Source organism: Rhinolophus sinicus, chromosome 18, assembly GCF_057876585.1.
Source record: "Rhinolophus sinicus isolate RSI-liver-muscle chromosome 18, RSI-T2T, whole genome shotgun sequence".
In the NCBI taxonomy this organism is placed as follows: Eukaryota; Metazoa; Chordata; class Mammalia; order Chiroptera; family Rhinolophidae; genus Rhinolophus; species Rhinolophus sinicus.
The window spans coordinates 27217248-27230474 of record NC_142518.1 but is presented as its reverse complement, the minus strand read 5'-3'; the positions used below and the strand labels follow the sequence as shown (position 1 = coordinate 27230474).

At 35.6% G+C, this 13227-nt stretch overlaps 1 protein-coding gene across 1 annotated transcript in view; it reads right to left on the bottom strand.

The window, feature by feature from the left end:
- Positions 1–13227, bottom strand: part of CFAP47 (cilia and flagella associated protein 47) — a 372118-nt gene that overhangs the window by 123673 nt on the left and 235218 nt on the right. The window contains exons 43-45 of the mRNA XM_088794865.1: positions 13020–13131; positions 12049–12275; positions 5138–5297 (exon numbers count right to left, since the gene is read on the bottom strand). Of these exons, the coding sequence (XP_088650991.1) occupies positions 5138–5297; positions 12049–12275; positions 13020–13131 (499 nt within the window). The remainder of the gene's footprint in view (positions 1–5137; positions 5298–12048; positions 12276–13019; positions 13132–13227) is intronic.

The following is a 13227-nucleotide window of genomic DNA, read 5'->3' as shown; positions in this document are numbered from 1 at the left end:
AAGGAAGCCAATGACAAGAATTGCCATTTTTTTTCCAGCACAGACAAGACAGGCTGAATAGGTACAGGAAAACCTAATCTTATTGCGTCGGTCAGTAAGGTAGGGCCTCACCAATGTTCTGTCTGCTTGATCTCTTAATTATTGAGATGTACAGTAAAATCTCCCACTCTATGGATTTCTCCTTCTATATCTGCCATTTTTTGCTTTGTACATTTTGAGATGTGGTTGGGGGGGGAAACAGTTTGAAATTTTTCTCTACATTGGATTATTCCTTTTTAAATCAATACATTTGCTTTACAGTCTATTTACTCTAATATTAAAATATTTATGCCAGCTGTTGTTGTTTTTTAATTTTTACTGGGGAATATTGGAGAACAGTGTGTTTTTCCAGGACCTATCAGCTCCAAGTCAAGTCGTTGTTGTTGTTTTTTTTCAATCTAGTTGTGGAAGACACAGCTCACTGGGCCTTGTGGGACTCGAACTGGCAACCTTGGTGTTATGAGCACTGCGCTTTAACTACTGACTCAACCAGCCGCCCACCAGCTGTTTTTTGATTAGTAAATACCTGGTATAGGTTTTGGGATATTTTACCAAGTAACTTTGTAAACACCATAAAGCTGCATTTCACTTTCCATTGTGAAAATATCAACTTTTATAGTTTCATCTGTCTGTATTTATCGTGATTAATATTTGTGTTTAATATCTTGTTTTGTGCCTTTCTTTACCCTATCCTTTCTTTAGCTCTTCTCTGTTCCTCTATTCTCTTAAGCTCATCAATATTTCTTTATTTCCTTTTATGCATTTCACCGGTTTAGAAATTATACATTCTATCTCCGTATTTTTCGGTCTGCCCAAATATTCAACATTCATTATGTAAAAATATCTTAAAATAGTTCAAACCTCTTCCCTAAAACTACAAGCATCTTACATGCCTATAAAGGCAATAATTCAATTTCCTTCATCCATAAGTAGATTCTCCATTTGTTCTTTTAGCAAATATCTGTGACTTAAATTTTCTCAATTTCATTGTTTGATTGAAAACATTTTTATTTCAACTTTACTCTTGAGTGATAGTTTACTGGGATTTAAAATTCTAGAATTATAGTTCATTTGCTTTAGCACTGTAATGCCGTTGTCTTCTGTCTTCCATAGTTACTGTTGGTAATTCTGCTTTCAGTATAATTTTTGTTCCTTTGAAAATAATGTCTTTTCCTGCTGTTGCTTTTCAGAATTTTTCCTCTTTGCCATGTCCCTGTTGCACTGTAAGTCATTTAGGTGTGAATTTAGGTGTCACTCTTTTATCTTCTAGCATTCAAAACATTATTTCTGCCTTTTCTTTTGTTGTTTGCTCCTATAAATAGCAGAGGGTTATCTTTCTCAGGTGGTCACTTGTACAGGGTCTTATTCCCCTTTCACTTTGCAGTTATCTCTCTGATCTAAAAGTGGAGGCAGCTCAATGCATACCTTTGGGCCAATTTCCTCTATCAAACAAGCATCCATTTATTAGATGTAGGGAGGATATTTTCTTATATCCACTGGCAGTTTTCAAATAATCTAGGGGAAATTTTACACCTTAGAAAATTTCATTATTTTCCCATTAATGGGTTAACTCTAATCAGATCAATAACACGCACCACAAACCACTTGGACTCTCTCCATCTGTCACTACCGCCAGACCTCCACGCTACATTCCATACATCCTTGATAAAATGATGTTCCTCCACATTTCCCCCGCCAGTCACAGTTATTTTAACTCCAGGGAACGTGTCTTTTCAAGAATGATTCAAACAAAGAAGTTATTAATAAAGGGCCACCTTGGAAAGTATTTCACATATATTCATTCATTGGGATGATATTTGAAAACACCTACTATGTGCCAGGATGTGTGCAATGAGGAAACAGCTTCCCAGTTTTCTGGTAGGTACAAATAATACGTTTCTGAGAAAAAGGCAGATCGTGGGACTAGACTGTTTCCTCTTTACATGAAAATTATGTTTTAATTGAGCACGAGTCTGTGGAGGCTATTAAATGTGTTTTTCAATCAGGCTACAATAGCTCAGTAATTATTGGGAATTCCTTATAGGATTTATGTAAATGGGTGGTTGTTATCTTTCCTTTCCATTGCTATTGAATTTTTGAATTTCTGTATGTCTTCATGGATCATTTAATGGAAAATTACGAGAGAGACTAACATGGAGTTGTAGCTTGCCAGTATTTTAACTAAGAAGTTTTCTTTTTCATATAATTTTGAAGAAGATAAAATTTCCAAAAGAAAAGAACTAAAATAAGATTTCACTTTCTAATTAACCCCTCCATGGGGAAGGAAGCAAGGGATTGCTGACAGCAAATTAACTTTGTGTTCTGCATTTCCAATTCTGAATACCATAAACTTTCTCTAATTGTCTAATATTAAAAATAAAATCTGTTTTGAACAGAGTTGATTTTTAAGTTCTTGTAGATTGATTTACTAAGTGTACAAATTAGTTTGAATGAGCTGTTAACAAGCCAATAAACAGCACATTCTCTAGGACTTAAACTAAGGGAAAAGGCTTATACAATTTTTCATTAAATGCCTCCCTAAATGTATTATTCATAGCATATGTTCACTATTGAATATCTACAGAAAGAATAAGACACTGTTTAAAAGTCCACATTTTTCCAACAGAGATAGTAAGACAGTGGTAGACAAAAGCCAGATTTGAGAAGTTGAGAACTAGTCATGCAAGAATAGAAACTGCAAACACAGATCTCTCTCTTGAGAAGTGTGTTTGCTATGGGAAAGGTTTGAATTTCTTCAGTTGTTGAAGCTTGAGAAAATTTGGGAGCCAAAAGTAAAGGAACTACTCTTACAAAAGATGGAGCTGTAATAAATGATCCCGCAGGGGATGGTGAGCTTTGCCCCCTGCAACTAGAAAAAATGGCAACTGGACCTGGAGCTGAGCTGCGCCCTCCACAACTAAGACTGAAAGGACAACTTGACTTGGAAAAAAAGTCCTGGGAGTACACACTGTTCCCCAATAAAGTCCTGTTCCCCTTCCCCAATAAAATCTTTAAAAAAATAAATAAGTTTTTTAACCTTTAACTCTAATATTCCTTGTCTCAAATTCTAATAAATGTTATTTAATAAAGTAAAATGCTTATATCCTTCTACTTTTCATTAATTTAAGTCCACTGCCTAACAACAGAATGTATATTGTTTAGGGTATGTATTTTATTTGACCTGCTACTATCTTGAGTTAGAACACTCTGTTTTTGTAAACTTACTTTGTTTAAATGTATGTTGAAGGAAGCAAAAACGGAAACTTGGGCTGAAAGCTTCCTCTATAAACTTAAATACACAGGAAATCAAGTTAGATGTGAACCATGACAGGCCGATTGCATTTTACAAGTTTTATGCATAATCTTTTAAAAATTGTTTGCAGTTCTATCTTTTCTCAATTTTCACAATCATCTTCCTACTAAAATATTTAACAATTGATATAAAATAAAAATATTAGCCTTAGAAAAATATCTGAATTTTAATTGCAAATAACTTCACAGTTATTTATAATTAAATGGCATCTTTAACATTCCAGTCTTCATTAGTGTTTATTAAGACTATACTTTGAGTTTCATGTCAAGTCTATGCTATATATTCTTAGTCATATGTTTTCTCAGAGTGAATTCTTTAAAATGTGAATTACCCTATATATACTATATATCGACTATATTAATGTTAGTTTTATTTGTAAACAATTTCTGGATGAATGCTTCTCTATCAATAAAATTTATCCCATTGTATTATAAGAGCTACTTATCTGTTAGTCCTTCAAATGGATGAATACAGTAATTTTTATCATTTTTCCCAAAGAAATTGATGCTCAATAGTGTTGCTGAATGAACAACTGAAAATGAATCACTTGGACTGACAACCCTTGCTGGGTTTATAATATACATAGCCCTATCCAGTTATCTCAAAAGGGAATAAAAATTATCAAAATAAATTATTCATTTCAAAATTTAATAGCACATTGAAAAGCTGGAGGTAATAATGTTTTAAAAAAAAAGACAAATTATCACGAGAGGTCTCAAACTGACAGGTGGGGAGCCAAATATGCCCTTGCAGTTGTTTGGCTGGTTCAAGCTTTTATTTTTATTTTTTTGAATTTCAATATTTAGACAGCATCTACTCTCCAGTTTGTCATAGGCTCCATCATCCCTACTGCCTTCGACCAGATCTAATTCATAAATCCTTGTTACCTGCTTGGATACTGAGCATTTGAATTGGAGATCTCAGATCTCCTAGGAAGGCAAAGTGAACAGATTATCCTGTACCTTATAATTTTTAACTGTAACTTCAGATACAGAAATATTTTGTCGTTAAACACAAAGCCATAAGAAAACATCAAGTGAAAATTTAACAAAACCAAAGTTAGCAACATAACTTAGAATCCATGACGCATTGTAGGAACAGTCCTAGTAAAAGAATTATATTCCTATATTATCTACCAGCTTGAAAAGTGAAAGAAAAATGTACATTAATTTTAATACGTTAAATTATTTAGTCACATTTTTACATCTTATTGGTATTTAATAATGTACATTTATTAATATTCTATTAAATTTGGCTTAGTCCTTCCTGAACACAAAGACAGACTAAAAGGACACCAGGAAGCCAAGAGTAAATACTCAACTAATAAAGGCCCTAATCCAGCTCAAAGATGAATTACTCATAAATGGTAATTCACTCCTCTGTCAAGAGTGACATCAGCATCCCTCCTATCCATTAGGGCCAGCCAAAGCCTCAACTCCAGCACAACTTCTGTAACCAAGTTCATTGTCAAAGCAAGCGCTCACCTTTCTCAAAGCGCACTTATTATCTTCATCAGACAACTACTCTTTAACAAAGACAGGTCTGCAAATTTTAGCGCCAGGATTTAGCACACAAATTCAGTACAAAATTTAGATTACTGTGATGTGGTATGTTGGTTATTTATAACACAAAATATTATTCAATAATTGGTATTTATGTAGCTGAACTATTTTTTCAATTATATTATGAACATAGTATTAAGTAGAGAAATCTCTTATTTCTATTGTATAATTTCACAGTGCCTGTGAAGGGGCTAGATATTGCAATCCACATGGTACTGATTACCTGTTTTCTTTGTAGGTTTAAGTCTTTTAGCTTGCATTTCTGGATACTGAGGAATGTTGATTCTCTTGGGGATACGAAAATATTCTGGTAGGCTCAGTTCTGCTTTGTATGAAATAGACTTAGGCTTCTTTAACTGTGAGGTATTAAAAAGCATAAAAGTCTGCAAATAAACAGAGAGTAAAATTGGAATGCAGTTCTCTTACCTGTTACCTCCAAAATACAAAATATAGCATTAACATTTAGACTCCATATTTGCAGGAAAATCCACCAAGGGACTGAATTTGTTCATTTCTTTAAACACATTATTTAACTGGTGGAAGACAACACAAACACGTTTCATAGAGTTAATGGACTCATCCTTTATTCAGACATGCGCAATATCCCCAGCTCTAACGCTATCAGTGTTGAGGAATTCATTGCCTCAGGAAGAAACCATTGCATTGGTGAACAGCACTGAGAAAGTGCTTCCCTCCTCGAGTTGAACCCTGTGTACCTTAACATCTCCCTATCAGTTCTAGTTCTTATTAGCAGTACAATCAGGGCCCTCTCTTTTGCTAAGGACAATTTTGTGTATGTGGGGGGGAAATACATACCGGGGTGCCAAAAAAATGTATACAAGTGGACACTTTGGTCAACGTTGCTCAAGCAGTAGTTCGCCATAATCAGAAGTGTCTGGATGCTGATGGTAACCACTTTGAGCACCTCTTGTAATTGCAGAAGTCAAATGTGACTTGGATTCATCTTTTGTTATTGGTATATATGAGTATTCCAATTCTAATAGTTTATCTTTCTTAAAATGTGTGTACATTTTTTTTGGCACCCTCTGTATATATAAAACTAGGCCCTGCCCCTCCACAGATCTCCAAACATCCCTTTTAAGTACGTTTGATATTTTTAGTCCTTTTAACTATTACTTATATAATGTGCATTACAACTCACTGCCATGCATATGCTGCTTAAGACACAATCGAATTCAATACTCTCCTTCCTAAAATGGAACACCAAAGACAAACCCAGCTCCCTGAGTGTGAACCAAGCAATGCAGACCACAGAGATAGGCAATCATTTATTTTGCTCCACTGCCAACCACAGAGTACTGCCCAATGGTTAGAGCAAGCATTCTTGGAGCCAGACTGCCTGCAGTTATACCCCAACTCTAAGTAAGCTTGGCCACCTTATTAACCAAAGACACGAAAATCTTCGTTTGTAAAATATGGGTGATAACAGTACACACTGCCTATGCCTGGTGTATTCAAAGTGTAAGCAAGTGTCAGGTGCTTGGAACACATTTTAAGGATTCATTAAACGTTGGCCATCATTATCATCATTGCCATCACTATCGTGTCATGGTCATCATCATACTCTTGATCATATCATTACTCATCAAAAATAAATGTTAGTGCCTTTAGCAATTATCGCACTCACTGGGTTCATTATCTATAAAATCCACAAGGATTTTTATCTACAAAATCACATTTTCCACCTCCTTTATTCTGGCAATTCAAACCATGCAAATGCAGAAAGTGAAGTTACTTCATTTATACTTTATCGTTGTTTGAGTTTGGTTCCTTTTTCTAGTCATTGTGAATAAACAATCTGTTCACATCAGCAACTAGTTCTTTATCTGACATGCATGTCATCTGCCTTCTATATTGTCAAGTCATTCAAAATAGTATGTATTGACACAGACTTTCGTCTTAACCAAACTCTAGTCAGTCTCCTCCAAGCTCTCTTCTCAACTAGGCCTCAACCTTGGCATACTAAAACTGCCGATTCTCAGCATAAATCACTTAGTCCACTCCCTTCCATCATAAACACACACTAAGAGACTTTGAACAAGCAGTGACAGTTTTTAACAGTTTAAGGCCGTATCTCTAGGATGCTCCCAGTCCCCCTTAAAGTGCCTACCTGAGGAAGCTCAATGCTGCCAGGAGAACACATAGTATGTTCCAGCCAAAACCTGGTAATAGGCAGATAGGCCCCTGAACCCATTCTTACAGCAGTTACTTGAGAAAGCTTCTAATTATAAATCCTTTCTCTCCCCTTTTGAGATGTCAATCTTCTATCACCCAGAACCGTCTTCACAAGGACCTCAGAGCCCTCTCTTTGAAAAGCAAACATTCAAGGAGATAATGCTCCCAGCCAGGTAGTACCTTGAGCTAACTTGCATCAGTACCTCCAGTAATAAATATTCCAGAAGTTTGTTTCTCCTGCAGATAAGCATCAATTAACACACGAATATCACATCCACCAACCCCCTTCCACTTCTTGTAAATGTCCACTTCCCTAACTCTGCTCAAACCCCCACTGAGTCTCCCTCCTCATTTTGTCATCCTCGCTTTAAAACTCCCAGTTGCTTCTGCACAAATTGAAGTAGAGTTCAGTTCATGCTGGCTCCTCCTCCCTGCTGTGATAGTTACTGAATAAAATCTATCCCCTTATTGCTTTAACTGCTAACCAGCTTTATCTTTCAGAGTATCAACAGGATTACTTCAGGATCTGGGGTGTACTTAAATTAAACAACTACAGAAACTTTCCCTTTACCCTTCTGAATCTTCACCAAGGAAATCTTTTAGATTTCCTTTTTTAAACATATTATCAAATTTCAAAATTCTGATGATTTTTCCTGCCATTTATCTCAGAGCGCATAGCATGGCTTTTAAAACATAAGCATGAGCAAGCTAACAGAAAATATAAAAAAAAAACCGTCTAAGCTCTGAATCTTTCCAGTACCATTGAGTATATCATTAGAATTGGTTTATTGACGGCCAGCAGCATGTGAATTCAACAAACGAATACTAAGTGGTGAAGCGTCAGAAATTCATGATCCTAACAAAAGATCTTGTCTCTCACAGTATATAAAGTAGATATGTCATATTGCTATTACCCTATAAATATTTCAAAAATTTAAAGTGCATACTATCGTGTAATAAAAAATTAGACATGTCACTTTTCTTTGGTAGAAAAGTGATTGCATTTATTCAATTAGATTTAGTTTTGAACAAATATATTTCAAGGATGATTTCAGATATTATTCATTGCACAGTTATTTAATGCTATAAGAGAGCACTCTAGACTTTTATTTATTCCACTATACAATTTCACAGTAGGAAACTAAGAAGTGAACATATGATCTACACAGGGCAAGGAAAAGAGTAAGAGGTTGGACTATGTGTCTTTGAGTGTCTTTGATTTGTTTTCCAGCTTTAAAAGACAATACTATCTCTACCCTGAACTGGGCTGTAATATCTGTCCAGTCACTGATGGCAACTTAGGTCTTTTTATGCCTCACTCATTCCTTTTTTTGTATTATAAGTGTAATCCTTTCTTCTCTACATTTCTCCATGGGGTCATCAAAATAATTTGAAAAGTGCACATAAAAGTATTTGGGGGTAAAAAGTATAAGACGTTATAAAAGGAGAAAGTATTTTAAAAATGTATCTTGTTTACTATTCTGTTGCAAAAAGTACTCGAATTATTGTATTTCAGGAGTACACTTGGACTTGAAAAGAAACCTTTATGACTAGATGTATATAAGTACAATAAGATGTATCTGTAAGTTCTGATTTGATGTAGCTCGTTTTCTTAAACTGATACATTCAACCTTTCCGTAGTAATTTTCTATACTTAGAGTGTTTTTGCTAAAACAAAAAAAATGCATGATATTCACAGAATTCAAAGAAAATAGTAATCTTCGGGTGCAAAAATTTTCAATTTTTAAATTTAGAGACTGCTTAAAACATTTCAAATTTAATTAAAAAAAACCCAAGGTTTATTCATAAGTAATAATAATAATTATAATTATCATAATCATTGCTATTTCCACCAACAAATTCAGAGAAGGACACACATATAAATATCCATCCTGCAAATGTGGGAAGGAAACAAGGATAAGTAAACAAGATGACTTTGTGAAAAGTCAGACTATGAGGCAACCTGGATAGACATCAGCCTATACAATGAGGACTTGAAGTTGAAAGTGTCATTTGTTGTTCAGGCCCATGTTCAATTCAGTTAAACAATGACAGCACCTCTCACACACAAGACATTAATGGGTAAACAAAAAACATATAGCAAACATTTTTAGATTTCTAGGAATTCATGTCCTAGAGAAACAGGTACATATAAAAATAAATCTTATACAAAACATAATTTGATAAATATAATAATAAAAACAAAAAGTGTGCTGGGTTCCAGAGAGAAAGCTAAAAGAAGAGAAAGACAGAAACCATATACATGCATAAATAATAGAAGGAAGATCCATGGGTAAAATCCATCTCCCTCAAGCATTTTTCATTTAAATAAGTGTTTTGACAAGAGGGAAGCATGAAGAAAATGAATTTTAAAGGGGGGGGGGAGAGAGAGAGAGAGAGAGAGAGAGAATGATATGATAGGCTTAAAATTTGAAAAGGAACACATATTGAACATTTTTACTGTAATAGTGTACTGAAAATTGACCATAAACTTCCCAAATTCACTGTTCTGTACTAGAAATAAGCATTTTGGTATGAGCTGAAGAGAGCCATCAGCTTTTTAGATGCAGTGTGCATGGGTCAGTCCAGAGGGCATCATAGCCTCAGGCCTTGATATTTTTGAGCTAATCAAACCTTAAAAAATTCAGGTCACCCATAACCTATCAGCATTAATTATTAAAAATCTGTGCTTAGGGCCGGCCTGGTGGCTCAGGTGGTTAGAGCTCCATGCTCCTAACTCCAAAGGCTGCTGGTTCGATTCCCACATGGGCCAGTGGGCTCTCAACCACAAGGTTGCCAGTTCAACTCCTCAACTCCCACAAGGGATGGTGGGCTGTGCCCCCTGCAACTAGAAAACGGCAACTGGACCTGGAGCTGAGCTGCGTCCTCCACAACTAAGACTGAAAGGACAACAACTTGAAGCTGAATGGCACCCTCCACAACTAAGATTGAAAGGACAACAACTTGACTTGGAAAAAAGGCCTGGAAGTACACACTGTTCCCCAACAAAGTCCTGTTCCCCTTCCCCAATAAAATCTTAAAAAAAAAAAAAATCTGTGCTTAGACTCTATTGATTTTAGCATTCTGACACATAAAAGCAAAATCATCCCTACAATGCCAAGTATTTTGTTGTAATATATGCAAATGAAGGTAAATCTTAAACAACAAGGATGAAAACATTTATCATTTATTCCTACATTGAACAAAGATGTAGTTACTGCCTTTGGCACAGCACACACTTTTCTAGGCACTGGTGATATGAAAGTTAACTAAACAAGTATCTTCTCACAAAGGCCCTTGCTGGAGACAGACATGAGTAGATACATATATTAATTTCAGGTGGTAAATGCTATCTATAGAGAAAGTTGAAGAAAATTTAGGGTTTGGAGATTGGCTGGTGGAACTAAGATATATATATCATATATATAAAGCATATATATATATATATATCATATATAAAGCATATATTTATCATATATATATATATATATATATATATATATATATATATACACACATATTATATATATATATGAATGAATTGGTAAAGCAGAACCTCATTGGCAGCATTCTAGCAGACCGGAAGCAATTGAGGGAGGCAGACTAATATCTAGGAAAACTAACAAAGAAAGCGCACGGGCCATTGGGGTGCATGCCTGGTTTGTTTGAAAACCAGAGGCCTACACTGAGGGAGTGACATGAGTGAATGGGTTCCAGAGGAGAGGCTGCAGTCAGGGAAGGAGGTTGGAATGACCAGGAGGGTCATGGAGACCATCCCAAGGGTGATGGTTTTTGTTCTGACACGAGCTGGCAAGGCAGTAGAGGAGCAACGTGAAGAGGTCTACACTTAAAAAGACCCGTTTTGGCAGCTTAATGATGACTAGACTGTCCCTTCTAACAATCATAAAACAGAGTTCAAGCTGTAGTAATAGAGTCTATACTTCCAGCCATAGTAATAATAACAACAACGCCATACACCAGGTAATGCATATACCAGGTAATACGCTAAGCATTTTACATAATTATCTCACTTAGTTTCCATAAATTATAAGTATCTCCAGATTCAAAATATAAAAATTGAAGTTTGATGATTTTTAAGGAACCATTCCACAGTCAGTGAGGACAGTGTAGAGTCTGGATTCTCAGCCTGGTAATCTGACCCCAGGGACAATCCTCTCTGGATGCACAGCACAACATTCTGGGTCACGTTTAGAACATGTCCCAACCCACCCACTCCTCCTCCAGAGATTTGTATTTAATTGTTCTGGAGTGGGGCCTGGAACGTTAGTATTTTAAGTTCTCTAGGGCATTCTACCTTGCAGTCAGAATGGAAGACAACTGTGAATTAAGCAACTACACTGTAATGCCTAAAAATAGTAGTATACTTAGTTACTACTAATTTAGTAATTACTGCTAAAATTAGTAGTCATGTTAAAATTAGTAGAATGCTCTTTCAGAATTATTATTTTATTTATTTTTTCAATTACAGTTGACATTCAATATTGTATTAGTGTCAGGTGTACAGCATAGTGGTTAGACATTTAGATAACTTAAGAAGTGATCCCCCTGGATAAGTATAGTATGCATCTGGCACCATACATAGTTATTATAATATTACCGACTCTACTCCCCATGCTGTACATAACGACCCCATGACCATTTGTAACTACCAATTTGTACTTCTTAATCCCTTCACCTGGGCTCACCCAGCTCACCCTTCACCTGGGCTCACCCAGCCCAACCCCCCTCCCATCTGTTAACCATCAGTTTGTTCTCAGATTTATGATTTAATGAAGTAAAAAAGAAAATAGCTACTGAGCTGTCTTTCTGGGGAAAACCAACATTCATCATTTTTCTATGTAGAAATGTTATGAGTAAGCAACAGCTCTGTATACTGTTAGAAAGTAATTCAAGTGCGCATCATCTGTCTATTCCCACCTCGGTCCTGGTCAGCCCCAGGATGGCGATGGCCACGCGGATACTACTGCTTTCCAGGGTGCGTGTGATACACCTTCGCCGATACTCTATTTCCGACATCTGATGCTGGGCTGCAAAAGCCAAAGCCTTTTCCTTGGCTTCATTAGTCAGTGGCAATATAAGGTCCACATTCAATAACTGATAGGGCATGCATTTCAAGAATAGAACTGGCTCTTTCTCCATAAAAACTGGGGGAAGCAAAAACATGACTGCAATGACTATTTATGCCCTTGACATTGTTATCCAGGATGAACTTGGGAGGTTTGAAACACAAAACTGTGGCCTTCATTCAACAGAGTAAAAATAAATAGGTAACACATTTCTCGTAGTCCTAATTCAATAACTCAAGAATAAGTCATCAGGAATTAAAGACATTTTCCTGGTATTCTCTAAGAAGAGTTCTAGTCAAATGGTTCTTTCATAGAAACATCATCAATATGCTCAAAATTCCAAGACCATGGTGCTCCTATCAGTGATATGAAGGTAGGGGGAGTAGAAATTAATGTAAAGAAAGACATCTGTCAATGACTGACAAGAACTATTACCTTCTTTCACTAACAACCTTATACTTTAAACTAGAATGTGGGGTAGAAATCCAGTTTATATTACAATATACAGAATTTGAGAGTGTAGTGATTTCCAAATTAGTTGGGAAATGGAAAATTTGCTGCGTAAATACTTTGAATGCTAAATTTCAGTATTTATCTGAAAACTAAACAATAAAGATTTTAAAAAGAATCACCAGCGACATTCTCTTAATTGTTGAAATAGTGCTCTAGTCAAGGGATGTTGACATCATAAAGTTAAAAGGAAACCTTCCAAAATCTAATTATGTATTGGAAAAACTTGCTATGAGGATGCTTACGTAACTATATGAGAAACAGTTCCATCCTTTGACATTATAAATGAAATAAAACATATGTATACTCTACCGTCTTTTGGAACATTGCTGTAGTCACGTGAAGTTGAAGAATTCACTGGAAGGAAGTCAGAAGGTAAGGGGACCATACCTTTTCCTTCCACGATGTATATTAATTCTCCAATCTAAAACATAAGCACACAATAATATTAAATTGTAAAAGTTCGGAAAAAATTAGGATAAATCTTTCAGCTTTGAGAAAAATCTGCATGCTCTAAAAA